Raw genomic sequence first — 21,153 nt, 5'->3', positions numbered from 1 at the left:
CAGGGTTTCTCCTCTGTACACCCCCTCTTTAAAAATTGTAACATGCCCACCAGGCGGTAGTGGCGCACGCCTTTAATCCCAGCACTCGGGAGGCAGAGGCAGGCAGATCTCTGTGAGTTTGAGGACAGCCTGGTCTCCAAAGCAAGTTCCAGGAAAGGCACAAAGCCACACAAAGAAACCCTGTCTCCAAAAACAAAAACAAAAACAAAAAACAAAAAAAAATGTGACACAACAGAAATGTCTTGAGCTGATTCTCAAGGGAGGAGGAGAACTTGTCAGATTTAGATGTTTCTCCTCTATTCTTGCGCCACCCCTGGCTAGGCACCACGCTAGCTTCCCAGGGTCTGCATGTGTATCCTTTTCTCCGGAGGCTAACACGAGCATGTCACGGACTGGCGGAGCTTGCAGGGCTTTGCTTCAGCCCGTATCTGTGAGATTTCCTAAACTGGAGACATTTCAGTGGAAGAGCATCTCTGTTGCAGCTGTTGGTGAACATCTTTGCCTCCTGGACCTTGTGTTTATGTTATTTGGGGCTGAGGATGACAGTTATTAACTTGGTCTTCTTGTGTCTTGTGTAAGTGTTTTATTTGCTCAAGGTGTTAGCAGGACCAAAATGACTCTTTTTTTTTTTTTTTTTTTTTAAGAAATCTCTGTTGTAAACCTGACACTTAGGTTTTTGTTTGTTTGTTTGTTTTTATTTTTGTTTTTATGTGAGCCATTGAGTTCTAATTCAAAATTGTTCTAGCTTATGTGTTGAAAACACAGCCTAAAAATAGAATAAGCTACACCATCGAAGCTAAAACAAAATTCAAATTGTCAGCCAGTGTGGTGCAACTTGGACCAGCCCTGCAGGCTCCAGTGTTGGAACAAGAGTTCAGTTGGGAGTCCTACAGAAGAGCCCACCGTTAGAGATTGCCCATTCCATCAGAACCCAGTGCTGGGACAGGGCGGAGAAGGTCACACGGGGCCTTGCTCCTCTACCACAGCAGTCGTTCAAGATTGAAGAACAGCATGTCTTCACACTCAGAACTTATCTGCCATGCCCTCTTTCCTTCCATCTGACATTTTCCCAGCAATGAAGGCATGAGGTCTAACAGTAAGGTAATGACACCGATGTGACCCTGAAGGGAATAATACACTGAGCCATAAAACCAAACAGCCAGGAGCTGAAAAGCATCATGTTAATCTAATTTCTCACCAGAGTTGCTAATGAAAGCACATTAAAGAAATACTGGAGCCAGACGGCAGTGGCACACACCTTCAATCCCAGCACTCGGGAGGCAGAGCCAGGAGTATCTCTGAGAGTTCGAGGCTAGCCTGGGCTACCAAGTGAGTTCCAGGAAAGGTGCAAAGCTACACAGAGAAACCCTGTCTCAAAAAAAGAAGAAGAAGAAGGAGAAGAAGAAGAAGAGGAGGAGGAAGAAGAAATAATACTGGAAGGCTTCCCCTATATAAAACAGCTCAAGCTTTCTAGACAGTCAGCTGGCCCCAGACATACATTCTTGACAGCTTTAAAGGGAAATACAGAAGCAAATCTTCTTGGCCCAGGCCAGCCAGATCCAGGCTACACTTACAGTTCCTCAGATGTCCAATCCAACATGAAGGGAAACCACAGAGAATCTATTTGCGTTTCTGCTTTCAATGCTGGAAGCCCACTGCCTTGTGTATGCTAGGCAAGCACTCCGAGCTGCTCCCCAACAAACCATCCAGGTGTAGAACAAGTAGAAGTCTCTGATACAATTGCTTAATGTACAGCTGGGTGTATGGCTCAGTGGTAGAGTGTTTACCGGCATTCCTGAGGCTCTGGGTCCAGTCCCTAACACACACACACACACACACACACACACACACACACACACACACACACACACACGCCAAAGTTCAAAAACTAGTAAGCCAGAAAAAGTCATCATACATAAGTAAAGGAGATTTTGTTTATATCAAATATATAGAAAATGAACATAATTTGTAAAAATGTAAATGAAGTAAGTGTCCAGCAATATTCTTCCAGAAGAAAATTTTATACTGAAATTTTTAAGGAATTTAATAATGAGACATTGTGTATGTGGGTGTGTGGGGAGAAGTGTGAATGGATCAGTAACAGCCGAAGCAATTAAATCGTGACATCATCAAGTGTAAATGAATGAAAGTGAAGAATAAAAAAATAAACATTGAAAAGAATGGGCCTCAAGAGTTGGAATCAGACAGAAAGCCAAGAGAAAGAGTAACTGACTTGCCTGGTGGCAGCGGCAGCGGCGGCGGCTCACACGCCTTTAATCCCAGCACTCGGGAGGCAGAGCCAGGCAGATCTCTGTGAGTTCAAGGCCAGCCTGGTCTGCAAAGTGAGTTCCAAGACAGGCTCCAAAGTTACACAGAGAAATGCTTTCAATGAAAAAAACAAAATAAATAAATAATAAATTAATTAATAAATGAATGAATGAATGAATAAATAAGTGACTGGCTTAAGACACATTTCCTCGTGTAAAAGTTCTAATGCCCTGCAGGATTGTGAGGCTCGGGTGGGACAATTCACACTGAAGACATCTCGAGTTGCTGCTCTTAAGTGCTCAGTGTGTGATGAGGTAATAGAGACGACACAGAACAGATGGTGGGGATCCAGTATTAAGATCATTGGTTTCTGTGGGAAGAGGTCAAAACAAAATTTTATTTAACAGGACAAACATAACTACAGTGGAAAATTTTTCCTTTGAACTACTGAAAACTGGCTTACCTCTCGTGGGGAAGGATGTGGTAATGACTAATATCAAAACGTAGAGCTGCCGGGCAGTGGGGGCGCACGCCTTTAATCCCAGCACTCGGGAGGCAGAGGCAGGTGGATCTCTGTGAGTTCGAGGCAAGCCTGGTCTACCAAGCGAGTTCCAGGAAAGGCACAAAGCTACACAGGGAAACCCAGTTCCCCCCCCCCCCAAAAAAAAAAAATACCCAGAGCTGGGCTGGAGAGATCGCTTGTCGGTTAAGAGCACTTGCTGCTCTTCCAGAGGACTCAGTGTGGATCCCAGCACCCCTGTCCTGTGCTTCCCATCTGCCTGACACTAGATCTCCAGGAGATCCAACACCACCTTGTTTGGGCCTCTACAGATACCCACACCCATGTGGCAGACACATAAGTAAAACATAAATGAAAACTCCTAGCCCTAGAACTGACTGAACTTCAGACGAGGAAGCCACAAGCCTCCAGGCAAAGAGAAGAAATGACTTGTGTGAAGCACTTGAAGAGCCTAAGGGCTGCAAAGTAGGGGAACCCCCTTAGGGCAGTTGTTCACTGTGCCAACCCCATAGGCTTAGCCTGGTAGGTTGCTAGACTTTAAAAGGAAGGGGAAAAAAAATCATTCAGAGCCTCCTAACTACCCTACATCACAATCTTTAGATGTTGTGATTAGAGTCCTGGGTACCCATCATCAAGCAAGACACCTGCTTCAGCAGGCCCGGTTTCTGGAGATTAACCTTGAAAAATATATAAGAAGAGGAGTAATCTCCCGTATTTTGCAGCAAATACATGTATAGTCCCAGAAAACAGAATAAGGTGGCTACTATAAATCTTCCCACAAGTTCCCGTAGCAGCTAAGAATGATTTTATTGCAAAAAGCCCCCAAATCGTGACATGGAGACTTAATTAGTTTTCAGTGTTTGGCCTTAGCTTATGCTGGTTTCTGGCTAACTGTTTTTTCTTTTAACTTAAATTAATCTGTTTCTTTTCATCTACGTTTTGCCTCAGGACTTTTTACCTTTCATTCTGTATGTCCTGCTCTGTGTCTGCTGGCTGGCAGCTGCCTGGCTGGCCCCAAGCTTCTCCCTATCTTTCTCCCTCCTTCTCTCCTCCTCCTTCTCTCTCTCCTTCTCTCAAGTCTAGATTCCTCCTCCTATTTATTCTCTCTACCTGCCAACCCTGCTATCCCTCTCCTGCCTAGCTATTGGCTGTTCGGCTCTTTATTAAACTAGTCAGGTGCCTTAGGCAGGCAAGGTGAAACAGCAACACGTCTTTACAGAGTTACACAAGTGTAATAATCCTTAAATAAATGCAGCAAAAACAAATGTAACACAGTTAAAGTAATCGTCTACAACATAAGCAAATGTCATCCTTTCCTAGTTAAGTATTCTTCAACACACACTTGTTCATTAGAAGAACTTGCAGTTTATGGCTATGAACGTGGTCTCTGTTGCTAACACAGAACTAGACAATCTAGACCTACTGGAATGGAAACGTCAAAGCTGAAAGAGAAAACTGTAGAATTTTGACAAATTAAATGTAAGGCGTACAGTATTTCTGCTCCTGTATAGATCAAAATCTATCCAAAACTTAGCTCAGCCACCCTTGTTTAGGAAGCAGCAATGAATATTTCTAACAGAAAGATTCTGGGGAAGTCTACACAAATAGCTGATTATGAGATGAAGCCTGATACCAAAATCTCGCCAACAGTGAGTATTGAATCATGAATATAATCAGTAATGCCAAGTGGACAAGGAAAGAGGCTGAGGCTCTGTTAATACTACACTATTAGTTCCTTGTGTTTGTGAATCTGAATTAGCAGAGATGAATGGTATTTGTGAACTTCAGTTAATACTGGAGGAGCAGAAAGAGACCTTGAGCTGATGTCAGCTTTGTTTTTGCTGTGAGCATGAATCAAAGAAAGATATGTAATAAATATATAGTCACATAATTATACCTGTGCTACCCACCAAAATGTATGACCTGTTGTTCAGAGCTTTCTTAGGCATGTGACGGCCACACTGCTGTGGAATCCCAGTGACCGGGACATTAGGATGCACTTCCCTGACTCCATCACATTGATGAGCCATTTTTGTGAATAATTGATGGCATCAGACAGCAGTTTCTCATCTCAGAAGAGCCATACTGCCACAGATCCCACGGTGGCCTATCACAAATGGGCACTTGATTAAGAATCCTTTAGCTGGGGTTGTTTATATCTTTACCACTCACAGTGTGAGCCACATTCCAGCTTGATCATTGCAGGAAACCCCTGAGAATGCAGACTCTCAAGCCCCTGTAATCCTGTTGAATCTAACCTGCGTGTGCTAAAAAAAATCCTCCAGTCTTCCTATGTAGATGCTCATCTTCACCGTAAAAGATGGAGAAAGAAAACACCTATGTTCATCTCAACTGATACTGCCAAGTCATTTGACAAAATTCTAAGCCCATTTCTGAATACTTTTAACAATTGTGTTGAAGTCTTGGTTTTGCTTTTGGTTTTGTTTTTCAGGTTTTTTTTTTTTTAATTTGGTTTGTTTTGCTTTTTGATTTTTTAAATTTTTATTTTAAACCTTATTTGTATGAGTCTTTTGCTTGGGTGTATTATGTATCAAGTGTGTGCTCATGCCTGTGGAGGCCAGAAGAGGGCATCAGATCCCCTGCTACTGGAGTTATAAATGGCTGTTGAACCCCCTTGTGGGAGCTGAAAATCAAACCTGAGTCCTCTGGAAGAGCAGCCGGTGCTCTTAGCTCCTGCACCAGCTCCCCAGCCTGGGTTTTTGCTTGTCTTTGTTTTGTTTTGTTTTGTTTTTAGAACCTAGCATCTTTGTAATGATGAACTGTCCAGTTCAGACTTTAAGTGTCTTTCTATTTTTTTAATCTATTCCAAAATATAATACTATAATTTTGTTCCTTTATTTCTGTTTTGGTTTATCCATATTTGAATGAATTAATATTTGGTTAATACAAATAGTGTCTTTAATATGCTTTTATTTATTTCTGACGTATAGAATCAATTTCAACCTTGTAACCAGCCCATTGATCCCTTGTGCTTCAGCTACTTTTTTTTTTTTTCTTTCTTGGTTTTTCAAGACAAAGTTTCTCTGTGTAGCTCTGGCTGTCCTGAAACTCACTCTGTAGACCAGGCTGGCCTTGAACTCACAGAGATCCACCTGCCTCTGCCTCTCAAGTGCTGAGATTAAAGGTGTGCGCCACCACCACCTGGCTGCACATCTCATTTTTTACAATATTTTTAAATCTACGCATAGTGCCATGTACCTGCAATCCCAGCACTTGGGAGACTGAGGCAAGAGGATTGTGAGTTCAGGGCTAGCCTGAGCCACACAGTATTACTTGTCCCTAAACAAATAAAAGATGATGAACTCTGTTAAAAATAAATTCATCCGACCATAATCATACTGACAACAGGCCTGTAAGATGGCTCAGTGGGTAAAGATGCTCACCTTGCAGGCCCCGTCTGGTAGAAGGAGGGAACTGCCTCCTGCTACCGCAAGCTCTATGCACATACACTGATGACTGTATACATGTAAGAATAATACTGTAGAAAACTACACATTTTGAGGAACTTTAAAATTGCTTGGTTTTGACTTCCATTACATTCCATACATTTTCCTGTCCCTTGAGTATTAGGTGGTTTGTCAGAAGAAAAAAAAAATGGTGGCAGCTTAATGTCCCTCAGTAGGGATTAAGTTATAGTCAGTCTGTACTTTCTAAAGCACAGCAGCTGAGTTAGTAGAGATTTTGATCTATACAGAAGAAGAATACTATATGCCTTACACTTAATTTGTCAAAATTCTACATCTTTCTCTTTCAGCTTTGAAGGGTTTTTTTGTTTTGTTTTTTTTGTTGTTGTTGTTGTTTTTGAGACAGGGTTTCTCTGTAGCTTTGGAGCCTGTCTTGGACTAGCTCTGTAGACCAGGCTGTCCTCAAACTCACAGAGATCCACCTGCCTCTGCCTCCCAAGTGCTGGGATTACAGGCGTGCGCCGCCACCGCCCGGCACTTTGAAGTTTTAATCCCAGTGGTTTTGCTTTGTCTAATTCCGTGTTAACACAGATGTTTCACGTATGTGTTAAATAGAAGCCTTTCATATAACTCAGAGGAGAAAGCAAACCTTGGCATATTGTTGGATCGCATTTTCTCAAGAGGAAGAAAATGATATGTACATAATGACATCTTTGTATTGTAATGCATAATGATGTTCATGTGGGTAGATGTGTTGTATAGATTTAGGAATGTGCAGAGTGAAAAAATGAATAGTTCACTTTGGAGAGAAACTAGATGGAAATGGTGACATAGAGGTAAGTCTTTCTTTATGTGAGAACTCACGAGATGATAAATAGTCCATTATCTTTAGGGATTCGGTCACATGAGGGAAGTGCCTTCCTTCCTAGTCCAGGCCACCGTAGACCACAGTACAGTAAAGATAATCATATATTAATTGCTGTTTTCAAGGCTTTTACATTTCTACCGAATAACGCTATTAACAGAACCCAGCTAATACTCTAAGAAGGATTCCTTTTCTTGTCCCCTCTTGTTACCCAGGGCCCTGGTAAAATTAAGCTTTCAAGTAGAAAACTGGGTGCCCAGCTAGCCACTGATGTCCCTTTCTCTGCCTGCCCCAATGCTTGTTCTTTCTCACGTATCAGCTGGTGTGCTCTGTCCACTGTTGGACATGGTGTCCGGAGGAGACCTGGAGGGGAGGGTCCCTCCTGGCACCCCATTTCAGGAATTCCTGAGGCGTGTTCTATAGCACCTGTGGGCCGCTGTCACTCATCAGTCCCTCTTCCCCTGCTCTTCCCCCAGGCCTTCTGGAAGGGGTGTAAACAACGACAAGAATATCTGAACAGACAACAAGTGTTTGCTGGTAACCTTGATTCCATTGTGAAGGTAAGTATCGTTTTCAACCATGTTGAGTGCTCAGCTGACCACATTGCCTCTCACTTTGCCCTGAATCTAGAAGAGCAGAGATGTGGAAGCCTTGAAAGTCAGTCCTGGGTTGGGAGCATCTTGGGCGAGTTGATGAACCACCATGATGATGCTTTATGTGGTTAGGAGAATCAACTGTGAAAATGTTTTTGTGTCCAGCTCTTTGTCTAAAACATCCAAATTAATTTTTTAAAGCTGGGATCGTCTCCCTGCACTATCCAGTCTGGTTTCATGTTCCTCTTGTTGCATTTGCTAGTCATCCTTAGAATGCTCAAAGAATCAACAGAAACCCTCCGCTGTTAGGCAAATGCGAAGCCAGTGACCCGGGGGCTGGCTCGGAGCTACAGAAAGGAAAGTTCTGTGGTGGCCATTCTTAGCTAAAAGCAAAAGAACTAAACCAAAGTGAACTGGTAGACAACTTGGAAATCTAGGTGGGAGTCTATACGGGCTAGAACCACAGTACCTTCACTCATTCAGGACCTGTTGTTCTGTGTCCACTATGGAATACACCCATTCCTGAAGAAAACTGTTAGGCACACTCGGTCCCCACTAAAACCTCTTGAGAGCTTTCCTATAGCATCCTAAAGGATGGAGCTGGGGAGATGGCTCAGCCAGTAAAGACACTTGCTGCCAAGCCTGACTACCTGAGTTTGGTCTCCAGGACTCACTTGGTGGAGGAAGAGAGCAGGCTCCCTCTGGTTGTCTTCCCACCTATACACATGCACCATGGTATACACCCATGTGCACACATGCACACACCCAGTGAGTAAATTCCATTAAAAAAAAAAAAAAACCTAAGGGTTATGGGTTACATTTAAAGGATGATGAAAGAAAGCCTGGATTTAGTTTTATTTGATTTACTGACTCACTATAGCTCAGAAGACTACCTCATTCTCTTGACTTTTACTTGCCAAGATGGAAACTAAGCTACATAGTCCAGGCCGTGAGGTGAAGGGTCACATTGAATGTATTTTTAAGGATCTTGAAAGAAAACAATGGAAGAAGTGAGAAATGAAGGGGAGGCTTTGATATCTGTTGATTGGTAGGCTGTTAGTCCTTGTTTGTTGTTTGACACAGGATCTGGTATGTAGCCCAGGTTGGCCTCAGCATTCTGGGTACTAGGTTCACAGGCATGCAAGGCCACTGGTGTTCAGCAGATAATATTTTTAGGAAGGCAGTGTCATCTGCCTTGAGGATTGTGTGGCTATCACCGTGGTGGCTCTATTTTACTGTATTTCAGATTCAGTCCTGGTTCCGAATGGCGACATTGAGGAAGAGTTACCTTTCACGACTGCAGTATTTCGAAGATCATGTAAGACACATACATGCACATGGCTTTTCTTTTGGGCTAAGAATGAACTAAATCAATACTTACTGAATGTTAGTATTGAATAATTTGACTAAACGATGCTGATGACCACCTGGGAATAAGCAGACCTCAGAACTCAGAATGACAGAAACGGAAGCTTACCTTTGAACTCAGAAGTCACACTGAGTCAGGGACAGAGAGGAAAAGCATGGGCTAGTAATACCCAAAAGAGAACATTCTAGTCATGTATTCTTTTTTTTAAAAAAATTATTTTTATTTATTTTTACATCTTAACAGCAGTTTCCCCTCCCCCCAACTCCTCCCATTCCCTCTCCCCATCTCACCTCTGCCCCCTCCCCAAATCCACCCCTCCTCGGTTTCTGTTCAGGAAAGAGCCGGCCTCCCATGGATATCAACAAAACATAACACATCAAGTTGCAGTAGGACTGAGCCCCTCCCCTTGTATCAAGGCTGGGCAGGGTGACCCAGTATGAGGAATAGGGCCCCAAAATGCCAGGAAAAGCATTAGGGACAGTCTTGCTCTAGCAGTTGGGAGTCCCAGAAGTAGATCAAGCTACACTACTGTCACATAGAGAGAGAGGGCCTAGGTCAGTCAAGTATTTTCTAACATGGGTTATACAGTTCATCTGGCTACTAACTGATTAATTAAAATCAAAACCACAGGGGGGGAAAACCTCAGAATCTTCAAAGAATAAAACTATCAACATCAAATGGATCATTTAGGTCCTGGCATCCTTTCTCTTGTTAATTTAGACAGTCCTGCTGTAGTCCTGTTTATATCTGTAGCTAACTTACTTTACTCCTTCAAAAAAGAAAAAAAAGAAGACCAAAATGTGGGAGAATAAATATTAAACGTGCTACATCTAAAAATCAGTGATTTTAACAGTATCAGTTCTTAAAAGCCCTAAATTCTAAAACAGTGGAGCAAATGGGACTCCAAGAGATCATGACTCCCCTCAATGTTTTTGCAGAAAAATGAAATCGTGAAAATCCAATCCCTGTTGCGGGCAAACAAAGCCAGAGATGATTACAAAGCGCTGGGTAAGTGGGCACCATGGGAGGCGGAGCCTGGACCCCTCCTTAGCCAGCAAGGACACTTCTCCAGCCTATAGACTGCAGAGGCTGTCCCCAAGAACCGAGGACAAATGCAGTCTCTGACAGACCCTGGTCATCTCCAGCTCTAGGTTCTGAACAAGTGAGCCTGGGGCGGGTAGGACTGGGGGGTGGGGGGTGCTGCCTGTTAGGAGTGAAGTGGAAAAGCAGAGTGGGTATCATTTCTTCTTCAAAAAGAACGGATCGGCCTAAATCCCTTGTATCTTAGATCTGAGCTATGGGGAAGAATTAGAAGACAGAGAAGAAGATCCAGCTACATTTCAGATGTCCACTTTATGGCCTGCCTGTCCTGACCCCCTCCTCTCATTTTAAGGATATGTTTATGTGGGAAAATTTGAAAATAGTAATAAAAGACAACAAAACAAACTGGGCACGGAGTGTGCACACCCGTTGTCTCAACGTGGGAAATGGAGGCAAGGAGATCAGGAGGTGAAGGCTATCCTGAGCTGTAGAGGGTTCAAGGTCCGGTCTCAAGATAAACAAATAAAATGACAACAAAGCAAAACACAGTCTCATCTCCCAACGATGGTAACCACGGACATCATCCAAGGTCAGCTGTCTAGCACAGACCTCAAAAGTAGGACAGCAACAGAGATGGTGTCTGTGGTCCTTGCTGAGTCAGTAGGTGTTGGTCAAACTCAACACAGAATCAAGCTGTAAATGTAAGGAAGACCGACTGACAGGGGCCTTGATGACAGGTCAGTCAGCCAGGTGATAGCAGTGAGACAGTCCTGGTCATCCCCAAAGCTGGTCTCATGACACGTGAAAGTGTCTCAGAGAATGAGAGCATAAACTCTTAGGCTTTCTACACAAAGGTCCTCTGAGGCTGGTCCCTGGGTTCTCAGCAGCCCCGCCCCATTCCCCCTTGGTCTGTGCTTAAAAGGACAATGACCAAATTTCAATTTCTACCAGCTTTTTACTTCTGCCAAGCAGAGCATTCACTCACTTATCCTCTAGTCGATCCCTGCTTGGCCGTTAGACTCCCTGCTCTTTTGTCAACCCTTGTTTGGCCTCCACCCAATTCTGGCTCCTTCCCCAAGATGCTTCGTGCTGAGAGAAACCACTTCTTCCTGCAGCCAGAATGTTAATCTCTTATCTGGCTCAGCCACCAGGTCTTAGAGCTCAGGTTTGTTGGTTTAACTTTCTTTCCTCATCAATAAGGCAGAGATAGGGCTGTCTGCTCAGTGTCTGAGTCTGCTGACCGTGAGGAAGAGGGCTGGCTAATGAGTATTAGATAGGTAGAGAACAGTGGGGCCAGGCATTATCAGTTTTGTGCATTTGTTTATGATGGGTTTGCTTATCTTGCTCTTGCTGATGGAGAACAACCCACGCCACAGACTGCATGCTTTGGTTGTTTGGTTTCTGTAGTAATAGTTTCATTGCAGAGTCCTCTGTGAATGATAATTCCCAATTAAAATATGCCTCCTCTTCTCTGCACAGTCGGCTCTGAAAACCCACCTCTAACGGTAATCCGAAAGTTCGTGTACCTGTTGGACCAAAGTGACTTGGATTTCCAGGAGGAGCTGGAGGTAGCGAGGCTACGAGAAGAAGTAGTGACTAAAATCAGGGCCAATCAGCAGCTGGAGAAAGACCTGAACCTGATGGACATCAAGATTGGACTGCTGGTGAAGAACAGGATCACACTGGAGGTCAGTGGGCAGTGGACCCCTCGGTACCAGGAGAGGAGAAGATCCATGTGTATGTGCGCAGGAGGCTTGGTCCAGGAAAGCATGCTGGGAATTTTGTACAAGTTGTTCAAAGCTCATTTATCATTTTTGTTATGTTATTAGTTTTCCTGCCTCTTGCCTATGGCATATTTTTAAAGTTTTTTAAGCATTTTGACAAGATGGGGTTCATTCAGGGTATTATAGTTCCTGAAATGAAACTCACGTGTGAGAAAACCTACATACATACGTGTGTGTGTGTGTGTGTGTGTGTGTGTGTGTGTGTGTGTGTATAAAGCCAAGGCCTTTATATAGAACAAAGTATTCCACCATTTAAAAATACATGTTCTAATATGAAGATACATGAATCTGACGACAACAGGAAACATTGCAAAGTTACTGGGGACTCAGGTCTTTTCCCAGAATCACTACAAACTAAGAGGGCTGCAGATGATGCTGATATATGGAAGGGTGGTATAGTCAGGCCTATATATAGTTCCTTGAAATGTTCAAGACAAGTGGGGTCTGCCTTCAATATACACAGCAATTGCAATCCTGGAAAATCACACACATACTAACATTTCTGTGTATGGAAAAATGCATTGTATGTATATGCAGAACACTTAGATTTAAGGCTCGGGTACTCACAAATACACCTATGTGAACGAGCAGATAGCCATTCACTATTTCTACCAGACGAGATCATTCAATCATCCTACAAAAGGCAGAGCCTCTGTCATCCCTAGCCCCCACCCACAGGAAACCACAAATGCCTTCCACTTAAGAGCCCCCAAAACACCTCTGTAGCTTCCAAAATGTCACCTAAGGAGTGACCGTGTGTCACCAGTGGCCTTCAAACAATCTATGGGACATGTTAGAAGAGCAGAAAGGGAGTCATTATTACCCAAGAACAAATCAGACCCTCTCTCCCATGGCCCTGTTCTTTTCCTGTATGCCACGTCTGTTTTCAGAAAACTGATTGGCCAAGGAGGGTGGCTGAAGGCCCTGGAGAGTCAGAGCTAGACAGCCAGTTCTCGGGATCTATCACACAGCTGGGGATGGCAGCCACAGGGGCACCTGGGACAGTACGTGAATGCCCCACCCTCATACTCTAGGCCTGATAATAACATTAGGTGTAATGGTGCATACCTTTAATCCCAGCATTCAAGAGGCAGAGGCAGGTGGATCTCTGTGGTTTGAGGACAGCCTAATCTACATAGTGAGTTCTAGGACAGCCAGGGCTGTTAACACAGAGAAATTCTGTCTCAAAAAGAGAGAGAGAGAGGAAGGGAGGGAGGGAGGGAGGGAGGGAGGGAGGGAGGGAGGAAGGGAGGGAGGAAAAGAGCTGAAGAAAAGGAAACTATGAAAATAGAGCAGCTTGTAACTTAGGAATTAATTGTTTTCTGAATATTCTAAAATAAAACATCAATTTGTTATGTTTCTGAAAAAAAATCACTTGATCATTTTTTCAAACATTGTCTATTTGTACCTTTCATTTTCGTGAGAACTCTGAAAATGTAACATCTCCCAAAGGGTTTTTCACAATGCCTTTTATGGCCTTAAACTGCAGCTGTACTGCCCCCATAAACTTGTAAACAGGAAATGCCTTCTGCTCCTAATAAAGGCTTAGTTTGAAATCACCAGATACTCTAAATAGCATGTATCTTGTGGAAATGGTCATGTAGCACATACCCCCATCTCTGTGAATGTTTGAGGTTTGGTTTAGCTTTATTAAAAGTATTCATTAATAATTGATAGCTTTGTGAAACAAAACTAATTTTTTGAGCCAAGAGCACTGGAACATACGTGCAATCCTAGCTGCTGGGGAGGCTAAGGAAAGGGATTTACCTTAGTTCAGGAGCTGGGCATGGGGCATGGGCAAAACCTTCTCCCCTCCCTGCAAAAAGTTCATTTTTCTGTGTATATTTTCAAACACTACATGTATATCCAATGTTTATTAGCAGTTAAACCGATGATTACTAAATATAGACCCTTTATCTTATCACTGACAGTTCCATGTTTAATTTGATGGTAAGATTAGAACAGTGTAGGTTCACCTGTAACATTATGGTACTGCAAAAATGAAGAACAGCTTAAAACACCAGGTAACTGAGGACCCATGTCTTATATACTTTTCTTGTTTGTGTTCACAAAATGGTCTAACAAAAGCAATCTAAGGAAGGGTTCCTCCTAGCTCACAGTTTGAGGGCACAGTCCATCATGGCTGGGAAGGAGGGACAGTGAGTGACAGCTCCTTGAGCTGTGGCCCTGTGAGGCTGCTCACTGCCTCTGCAGTCAGGAAGCAGAGAGTGATGAACACTGGTGCCGACCGACCCGCGTCCTCCTTTTTTATTATTTCTTTCAAGCCCTCAGCCTATGGGATGGCACCCCCACTCTGAGGGTGGGTCTTCCCTCCTTGTCTAAACCTCCCCCACAGACAGCCTCACAGACCTGCCCAGAGGTGCACCCCCTGGCTATTCCAAATCTGATTAAGTTGACAAAGAAGATTAACCAAAGTGAATTTGGCTTGACATGTATATTATGCAGCCACTAAAAAGTGTCCCTGAAGACTATTTGAGGGCAGGAAAATGGTGTACAGTATAAAAGAGAAAAACACAATACCTAAAACAGTATGACTTCTTTTATTATTAAAGAAAATCCAGGAAAAGAAAACAAAGTGATAGAACTTAATATTAATTGTGTTTCCTGAACAAAAATAAATAAATAAATGTTGAACATCTCTTATGCTTATTAACCATGTGTGTATCTTTTAGGGGAAATGCCAATTCAAGTCCTTTGTATGGGGGGATTGGGGATGTATGAATTCTGGGTCTTTCTAGTTTTTAGTAGTAAGAGCTTATCTATCTATTTTGCAGGTATTTTATCTTCTCCTGTATGTCTTAAAACTTTTTAATTTTGATGACAGCCAATTTTCTTGTTCCTTTCGTTAACTTGTATTCTGTGTTATATAGAAGAAGCTGTTGTCCAATACAAAATTGAAATTGTCAGCTAATTTTCCTATATAGGGGTTGATAGTTTCCATTCCTGTATGTATTTCTCTGTTTTGAGTTCCTTGTGCTGTGAGGTAGGGGTCTGACTCCTCCCCTATGGGTGAAGATATCTAGCCATTCCATCATCCTTTTTTAAAAAGAGTATTCTTTCTCCATTGGATTTTCCTGGTGCATGCATTAAATCCTGAGAGCAAATGAGTACAGCTTTGGAGAATGCCTGTCCTAGTTAGGGTTTCTATTTCAGTGTAGAGACACCATGACCATGGCAACTCTTATAAAGGAAAACATTTAATTGGGGCTGGCTTACAATTCAGAGGTTTAGTCCATTGTCAACACGGCGGGAAGATGGTGGTATGCAGGCAGACATGGTGCTGGAAAGGTAGCTGAGAGTCCTACATCTGGCTCAGCAGGCAGCAGGAAGTGTGCCACACTGGGCCTGGCTTGAGCTTCTGAAATCTCAAAACCCACCCCAGTGTCATACTTCCTCCAAGAAGGCCACACCCACTCCCACAAAGCCACACCTCCTAATAGTGCCACTGCCTATGGGCCTATGAGGGCCATTTCAAACCAATACAATGCCTACAACAAAGCCTGAGCCCACCCACAAGGTGCTATTCTTCAATTTAATGCCCTCTCTTCCTTTGTTTCCAAGTTGGGGAAACAGAAAATTCACCCTTACAGCCGTGCGTGCGTGCGTGCGTGCATGCGTGTATATATGTGTGTGTGAATGCATGCATGCACGCGTATGAAGGGAGGCGGTAAAGGGTACCAAAGTAAAAATAATGTCATTAAATTCTTCACAGGATGTAATCTCGCACAGAAAAAAGCTAAATAAGAAAAAAGGCGGAGAAATGGAAATACTAAATAACACTGACAACCAGGGGATTAAAAGTTTGAGTAAGGAGAGAAGGAAAACACTAGAGACCTACCAGCAGCTGTTCTACCTTCTCCAGGTGAGCGTGCTTCACCCTCCATCATGGGTTTTGGATAAACACTGTTTCATGTTTGTGGATCTTGCCCCGTGCCTCAGCCAACAGCATAGTTATGTGCTGTGTGTTAACAGTATAATAACAGCTTTAGCAAAACCGGTTTATAATAATAGCTTAGAAAGTACTGTACTAAGGACCAGCCATCACGTTGGATGCTTTACACAGAGTAACTCATTGAATTCCTGTTCTAGCCCTGTGGATCAGGCTGAGTACTGTCATTCTCCCCTATGGCAGATGAGAAAGCTCAGACCAGCCAGTAAATGGTGGGCAGAATGCAAGCAGTTAGCCTTTAGGCCTAGTCCCTTCACATCTGCACCATACCTCAGCGATGTGCAGAAGCAACAGAAATGTACTAGTGATGACATCAGCCATTATTAGATTTCATGTCAACCATGACAAAACTAGCCAATAGAAAAGCGTATCTGTACCAGGGCCAGACCTCCTTCTTTGGGGGACACAGGGCCAGAGAGGTGGGTCAGTGGTTGTTCGTTGTGTGACTCCAGGCCTGGAGATGCCTGAATCTTTGCTGGAGGGCCTCCTCGAGATTGGATACAAAGAGAGAGCTCACTACCCAAGCTGTAAATATGCATCAGCCTTACTAAGGAGCAAGATGCTAATACCCGTTAGTGTTAGTTCTCTAGGAGTAACAGATTGGAGAATGTCTTCAAATGGATGTAGGTGCCTCTGATGACCTCTAGGTGGCAGCCTAGAAGGAAAAATGTCAATGCTTTGGTTTTTTTGCCTGTGGAACACCTGCTGACTTGGCAACCTTTTCTGAAGCAAAGCAGCCCCTACCCACACCCACAACCACCCCCAGCTGCCTTAAGCAGAGACGGTTTTCTTGTCTCTCTAATTTAGAGAAGTCATCAACCAGTGGTTGGGTGTTTAATCTTTAACACTTGCCTTTTTTTTTTTTTTTTTTTTTTTGTATCCATGAAATTACAAGTTTCTGTAGGTTCTTTATGATTGGATAGAATTTCTGTTGTGAGAAAGGTAAGAATGCAGTTGCTGGCCAAGAATTTTATTGTTTACCATGTTCTAACATGAGGTCCGGAGCAGTGAAAAGGCCCAGGAACATGTATAGAATGATTGCTCCAGCCTGCAGCCTCCAAAGCACCCACACTGAGGGCAACAGAGAGGGACTGTTGAGCTGTATCACGTCCACACCTGTAGGGTGTTGGTCTTGACTTCTGTTTTTGAGATGGGAGTCCAATGTCAGTGAAGAAACTGTAGGAGAGAAACCGGCCCGGGTGCCTTTCCTTTGCTCACACTGTTAATAAGGACTCTTGACCACAGCAGACCAGCTGGGAGAGCTTTGGCTTAGGTTTGTCTGTCCAGCACAAGCCATGTGTGAAATACAGATCCTTTCTCTCAGTCCCTGAATTAGTTATCAGTAGAAAATACTCTGTTAGGCTATGGAGAAAGCATCGTCCTGGGCTAGAGAGATGGCTCAGTGGTTAAGAGTACTTGCAGATGACCCAGGCTGACTTCTCAGCACCCACTAAGGTGCCGTCTGTAACTCCATTTCCAGGGTATCTGACACCTTCTCTGGGCCGCCAGCAATGCTTGCACATGTAGTGCACACAAGCAGACACACACATAGACACTTTAATTTTTTTTAAATAATTAAAAAGAAAATAGTACCCTGGACATCTTGGGCATAAAACTTCAACCCAGCACTTTGACCTCAAGACTGAATCTAAGTAGCAATACATGCCAGAATCTAGTTTGTCTTGGAAAACTTCAGGCCACACTGCTAGAGCGTCTTGGGTAAACACTAGTTGTCAAGCATATTAATTGAACATTTTCTTTGCTTGTGAGCAGTGAGAAGAATTAAGAGTGTTCCGTCTTTCTGTGTGAATTCCTCCCTCTATACTGTAGGCTGTTTTCTCTTTTCATTTCTGCCCAGTCAGCATAGCTGCCAGAGAAAGACAGACCACAGGCTGGCTCTTACATCAGTGAGTCTCTCTTCAGTGGAGCTCCATTGTCTTTTAATTCCTGTCAACTTCTTGAACTCTTTTTTGTGGTCATTGTTTTGACTCATGTTCTTTCTGGGGTTTCCCTTGTTGGCTAACTTGACCACCCACATCCTGAACCCCCAGTCTTACACCTTCTCCCTCCTGACAGATGGTCATGGCGGGCTGGCTCACAGTCTCCATGTGTAAGCGGGACCTCTTCTTTCTCCTTCTGGACTCAGACGATGCTATGCATTTCCTTCTATTTACCCATCAATCTTTCTAGGCCAGACTGTGTAGCTGAGCCTTAATCTATTCCTTTCTCTTCTATTCCGGATTCTATGGGCCCACCTCCTCTTCTGTGTCTCTATAATAAACATTAGTATGTGATTTCAGTGGTCAAAAGTACAAACTGTGTGGTAGTGGCGCACGCCTTTAATCCCAGCACTCGGAAGGCAGAGCCAGGCAGAAGATCCCTGTGAGTTCGAGGCCAGCCTGGGCTACCAAGTGAGTTCCAGGACAGGTGCAAAGCTACACAGAGAAACCCTGTCTTGAAAAAAACCAAACAAACAAACAAACAAACAAACAAAAACTGAATAAAAGATAACTATCATAAACAAGCATGTAATGAATGAGTAGTAACATTTACATCTTCTAACTCTCAAGTGGAGCTTTCTCCACTGTAATTGGAAATATTAGGTGATCTCTTTAAAGGCTCTGTGCTAGGAACATGTCTACAGAAACACATCTATGTTTCTCATGACATGTTGAGTCGTGGAAGAGAGGGGAATCCGATAACCACATTCTGCTTTCGTATGTATCAATAGCCTCCAGCTCATAGGGCTGATTTCTTCCCTCTTGCCTTGTAGACCAACCCTTTATACCTGGCTAAGCTGATTTTCCAGATGCCACAGAACAAGTCAACTAAATTCATGGACACTGTTATTTTCACACTGTACAATTATGCCTCTAATCAGAGGGAAGAGTACCTGCTGCTCAAGCTTTTCAAAACCGCTCTGGAGGAAGAAATCAAGTATGTATAAAATCCATGGGAAAACACGCAGATGCTTGGTGGTGGTGGGTTAGCTCAGGCTGACTCATAGTCGCTTTAAGTGGAATTTACAGCGGAATTCTTGTTGAAATATGCCGAGTTTTGTAGGATTGAAGCAGAATGTTGATTGATAGTTGAACTTCTGGTTTGTTGGAGCTATTAGCTGCAGATTTCTCCTACTGGAGATCCAGCTGAGTCAGCTTCTATTGTCTGTATCTGCAACAGCTGAAAACCAGAAGTTTCTCGGAAACTGAGTATCAGCGCCTTCAATGAGCGAAGCAGAGATTATGATCTCTGCTGAAGTCTTTCTTTCTCCTTAGAATTTTAGCAAATTTTGCTGATGTGGCTTTCGACCTGGCTAATATAAAAGTCATATAGGTAACCAAATAAATTAATTCCCCAAAATGCACGAGAAGTGTCCCAAGCGAGAGTGGACCTTAATTGCTTTTGCAACCTCCTGGAGCCATAAGCTCTGCCAGTTCCCGGGGGCCTCTGCAGCACATAAGCTTGGGCAACTGTGCCCTCAGAGGATCTTAAGACAGTGACTGAGGATGCATTTTCACCTCTGCATTGGAACCCATGATGCCCATTCCACGGCAATGTAGACTCCGTGTGCTCATAAACATCTATAGAGGCCCCAGGAGGCTGAATCAGGTGGCCAAGGTGGGGCTGTAGTGGACTCTCAGGTGGGTCCAAGAACTCCTTATCTGCGGGACTTGAGCAAGGACTACCTCCACTCCAGGCCTTACATCCCCCGTTTATAAACTAGGTATGTGCATGTGTTGGGGGAGGGGTGTAGATATCAGCTCCAGGAGAGCAAGCACAGCCGCCTGCAGGGTTCACTCCTGCATGCACAACCTGTGGGTCGTGACCTCTTTAGGGGTTGCCTATCAGATGTTTACATTATGATTCATAACAGTAGCAAAATTAGTTATGAAGTAGCAACGAAGTAATTTTCATGGACACATGCTGGATCAGAGGGATGTGGAGGAAAGTTCCACTGAGATCAACTGAATTCAGTTTTTCTGAAAGAGCTACTGCCCGGCCCAAATTTTGAGGCGTCGCTATAAGAGCTGGAAAGGGGTAGAAACAGCATGGGCTCAGATACAAGAAAGTAGATTTGTCTGGTCAAGAAGTAACTTGGTGAGGCTTGGTGAGGAGGTGAGGCTGCAAAGATGAGCTGGGGCCCTGTCACAGGAAACACCGAGAGAAGGCGTGTGTGTGTGTGTGTGTGTGTGTGTGTGTGTGTGTGTGTGTGTGTGTGTGTGTCTGCTCACAGAAGCCCGCAGAGGAGGGTATTAGATTCCCTGAACTCAAATTACAGACAGTTGTGAGATACCCAACATGGGTCCTGGGACCCAGACTACAGTCCTCTGGAAGAGTACTAAGCACCTTTAACTGCTGCGCCATGTTTCCGGCCTCTCTCTTTGCATTCTAGAGAGCAGTGGGAGGTTTTTGAACACGTTGTTTTGAGAAAATTAATCTGAGCAAAGTACATAAGCTGAATGAAACAAAGCTATTCAAGTCAGACACATGAGGGGAGACACAGGGGAAGGGTGTTGTGTGTGTTTAACACACCGGAGTTTCAACAACAGAGAACACGTGGATGAAAATATATAAAGGAAATAATAAATTCCAGAGTGGCCTCTAGGAATGAGGTGTGACTTAGAAATTCAGACCCGTGGACAGGTCCCAAAGAAAGCAGTCACTCGAGCTGAATGAGGGGACAGCATGGTATGGCACAGCCCTGATGCACCAGTAACTGGCTGGATCACTGACTTTACCCCATCCACCCTGCTAGTCCATGCAGCTGGTTCTGAACACAAAGAGAATGTAGGGTTGAAGGAAATACCTGCTGAGAAAATAAAAAGGAATGCCCAGGTCTAATAAGGACGGGGATAGAATGTAGAAACGGAGCGTAATCAAGAGGAGATCTTGAGAGCCAGGTAGCCCAGCCACAGGATGCAGCTAGAAGCCACATGGCAGTGAATTTGAGAGGGATCTGAGGATGTCCAGAGAGTTCATTCAACCAAGAAAGAGTCCTTCCAAATGTGGTAAACTGAGGGGTAGTGCCACCCAGTCACCTTAGCTGGTCCTGGCTCATCATCATCTTAGGTGTTCCCAGATCATCTTAGCTGTCCCAGGTCATCTTAGCTGTCCCAGGTCATCTTAGCTGTCTCTGGTTATCTTAGCTGTCCCAGGTCATCTTAGCTGTCCCAGGTCATCTTAGCTGTCTCTGGTCGTCTTAGCTGGTCCCGGGTCATCATCTTAGGTGTATCCCCCATTCATTTTAGCTGTCCCAGGTCATCTTAGCTGTGGTCCATTTGCAGCTCACACCTCCCTGTGGGATAGCCTGAGGCTGC

General features: G+C 43.9%; 1 protein-coding gene across 1 annotated transcript in view; it reads left to right on the top strand.

Moving 5' to 3' along the window:
• The window catches only part of Iqgap2 (IQ motif containing GTPase activating protein 2), a 139,636-nt gene that overhangs the window by 84,483 nt on the left and 34,000 nt on the right, over positions 1-21,153 (top strand). The window contains exons 16-21 of the mRNA XM_036207454.1: positions 7,555-7,638; positions 8,918-8,989; positions 9,979-10,048; positions 11,561-11,769; positions 15,599-15,748; positions 18,609-18,772. Of these exons, the coding sequence (XP_036063347.1) occupies positions 7,555-7,638; positions 8,918-8,989; positions 9,979-10,048; positions 11,561-11,769; positions 15,599-15,748; positions 18,609-18,772 (749 nt within the window). The remainder of the gene's footprint in view (positions 1-7,554; positions 7,639-8,917; positions 8,990-9,978; positions 10,049-11,560; positions 11,770-15,598; positions 15,749-18,608; positions 18,773-21,153) is intronic.

The sequence above is a fragment of the Onychomys torridus genome, chromosome 15 (genome assembly GCF_903995425.1).
Source record: "Onychomys torridus chromosome 15, mOncTor1.1, whole genome shotgun sequence".
Lineage (NCBI taxonomy): Eukaryota > Metazoa > Chordata > Mammalia > Rodentia > Cricetidae > Onychomys > Onychomys torridus.
Note: the sequence above shows the minus strand (reverse complement) of the source record. Positions and strands in the feature narration are given on the sequence as shown.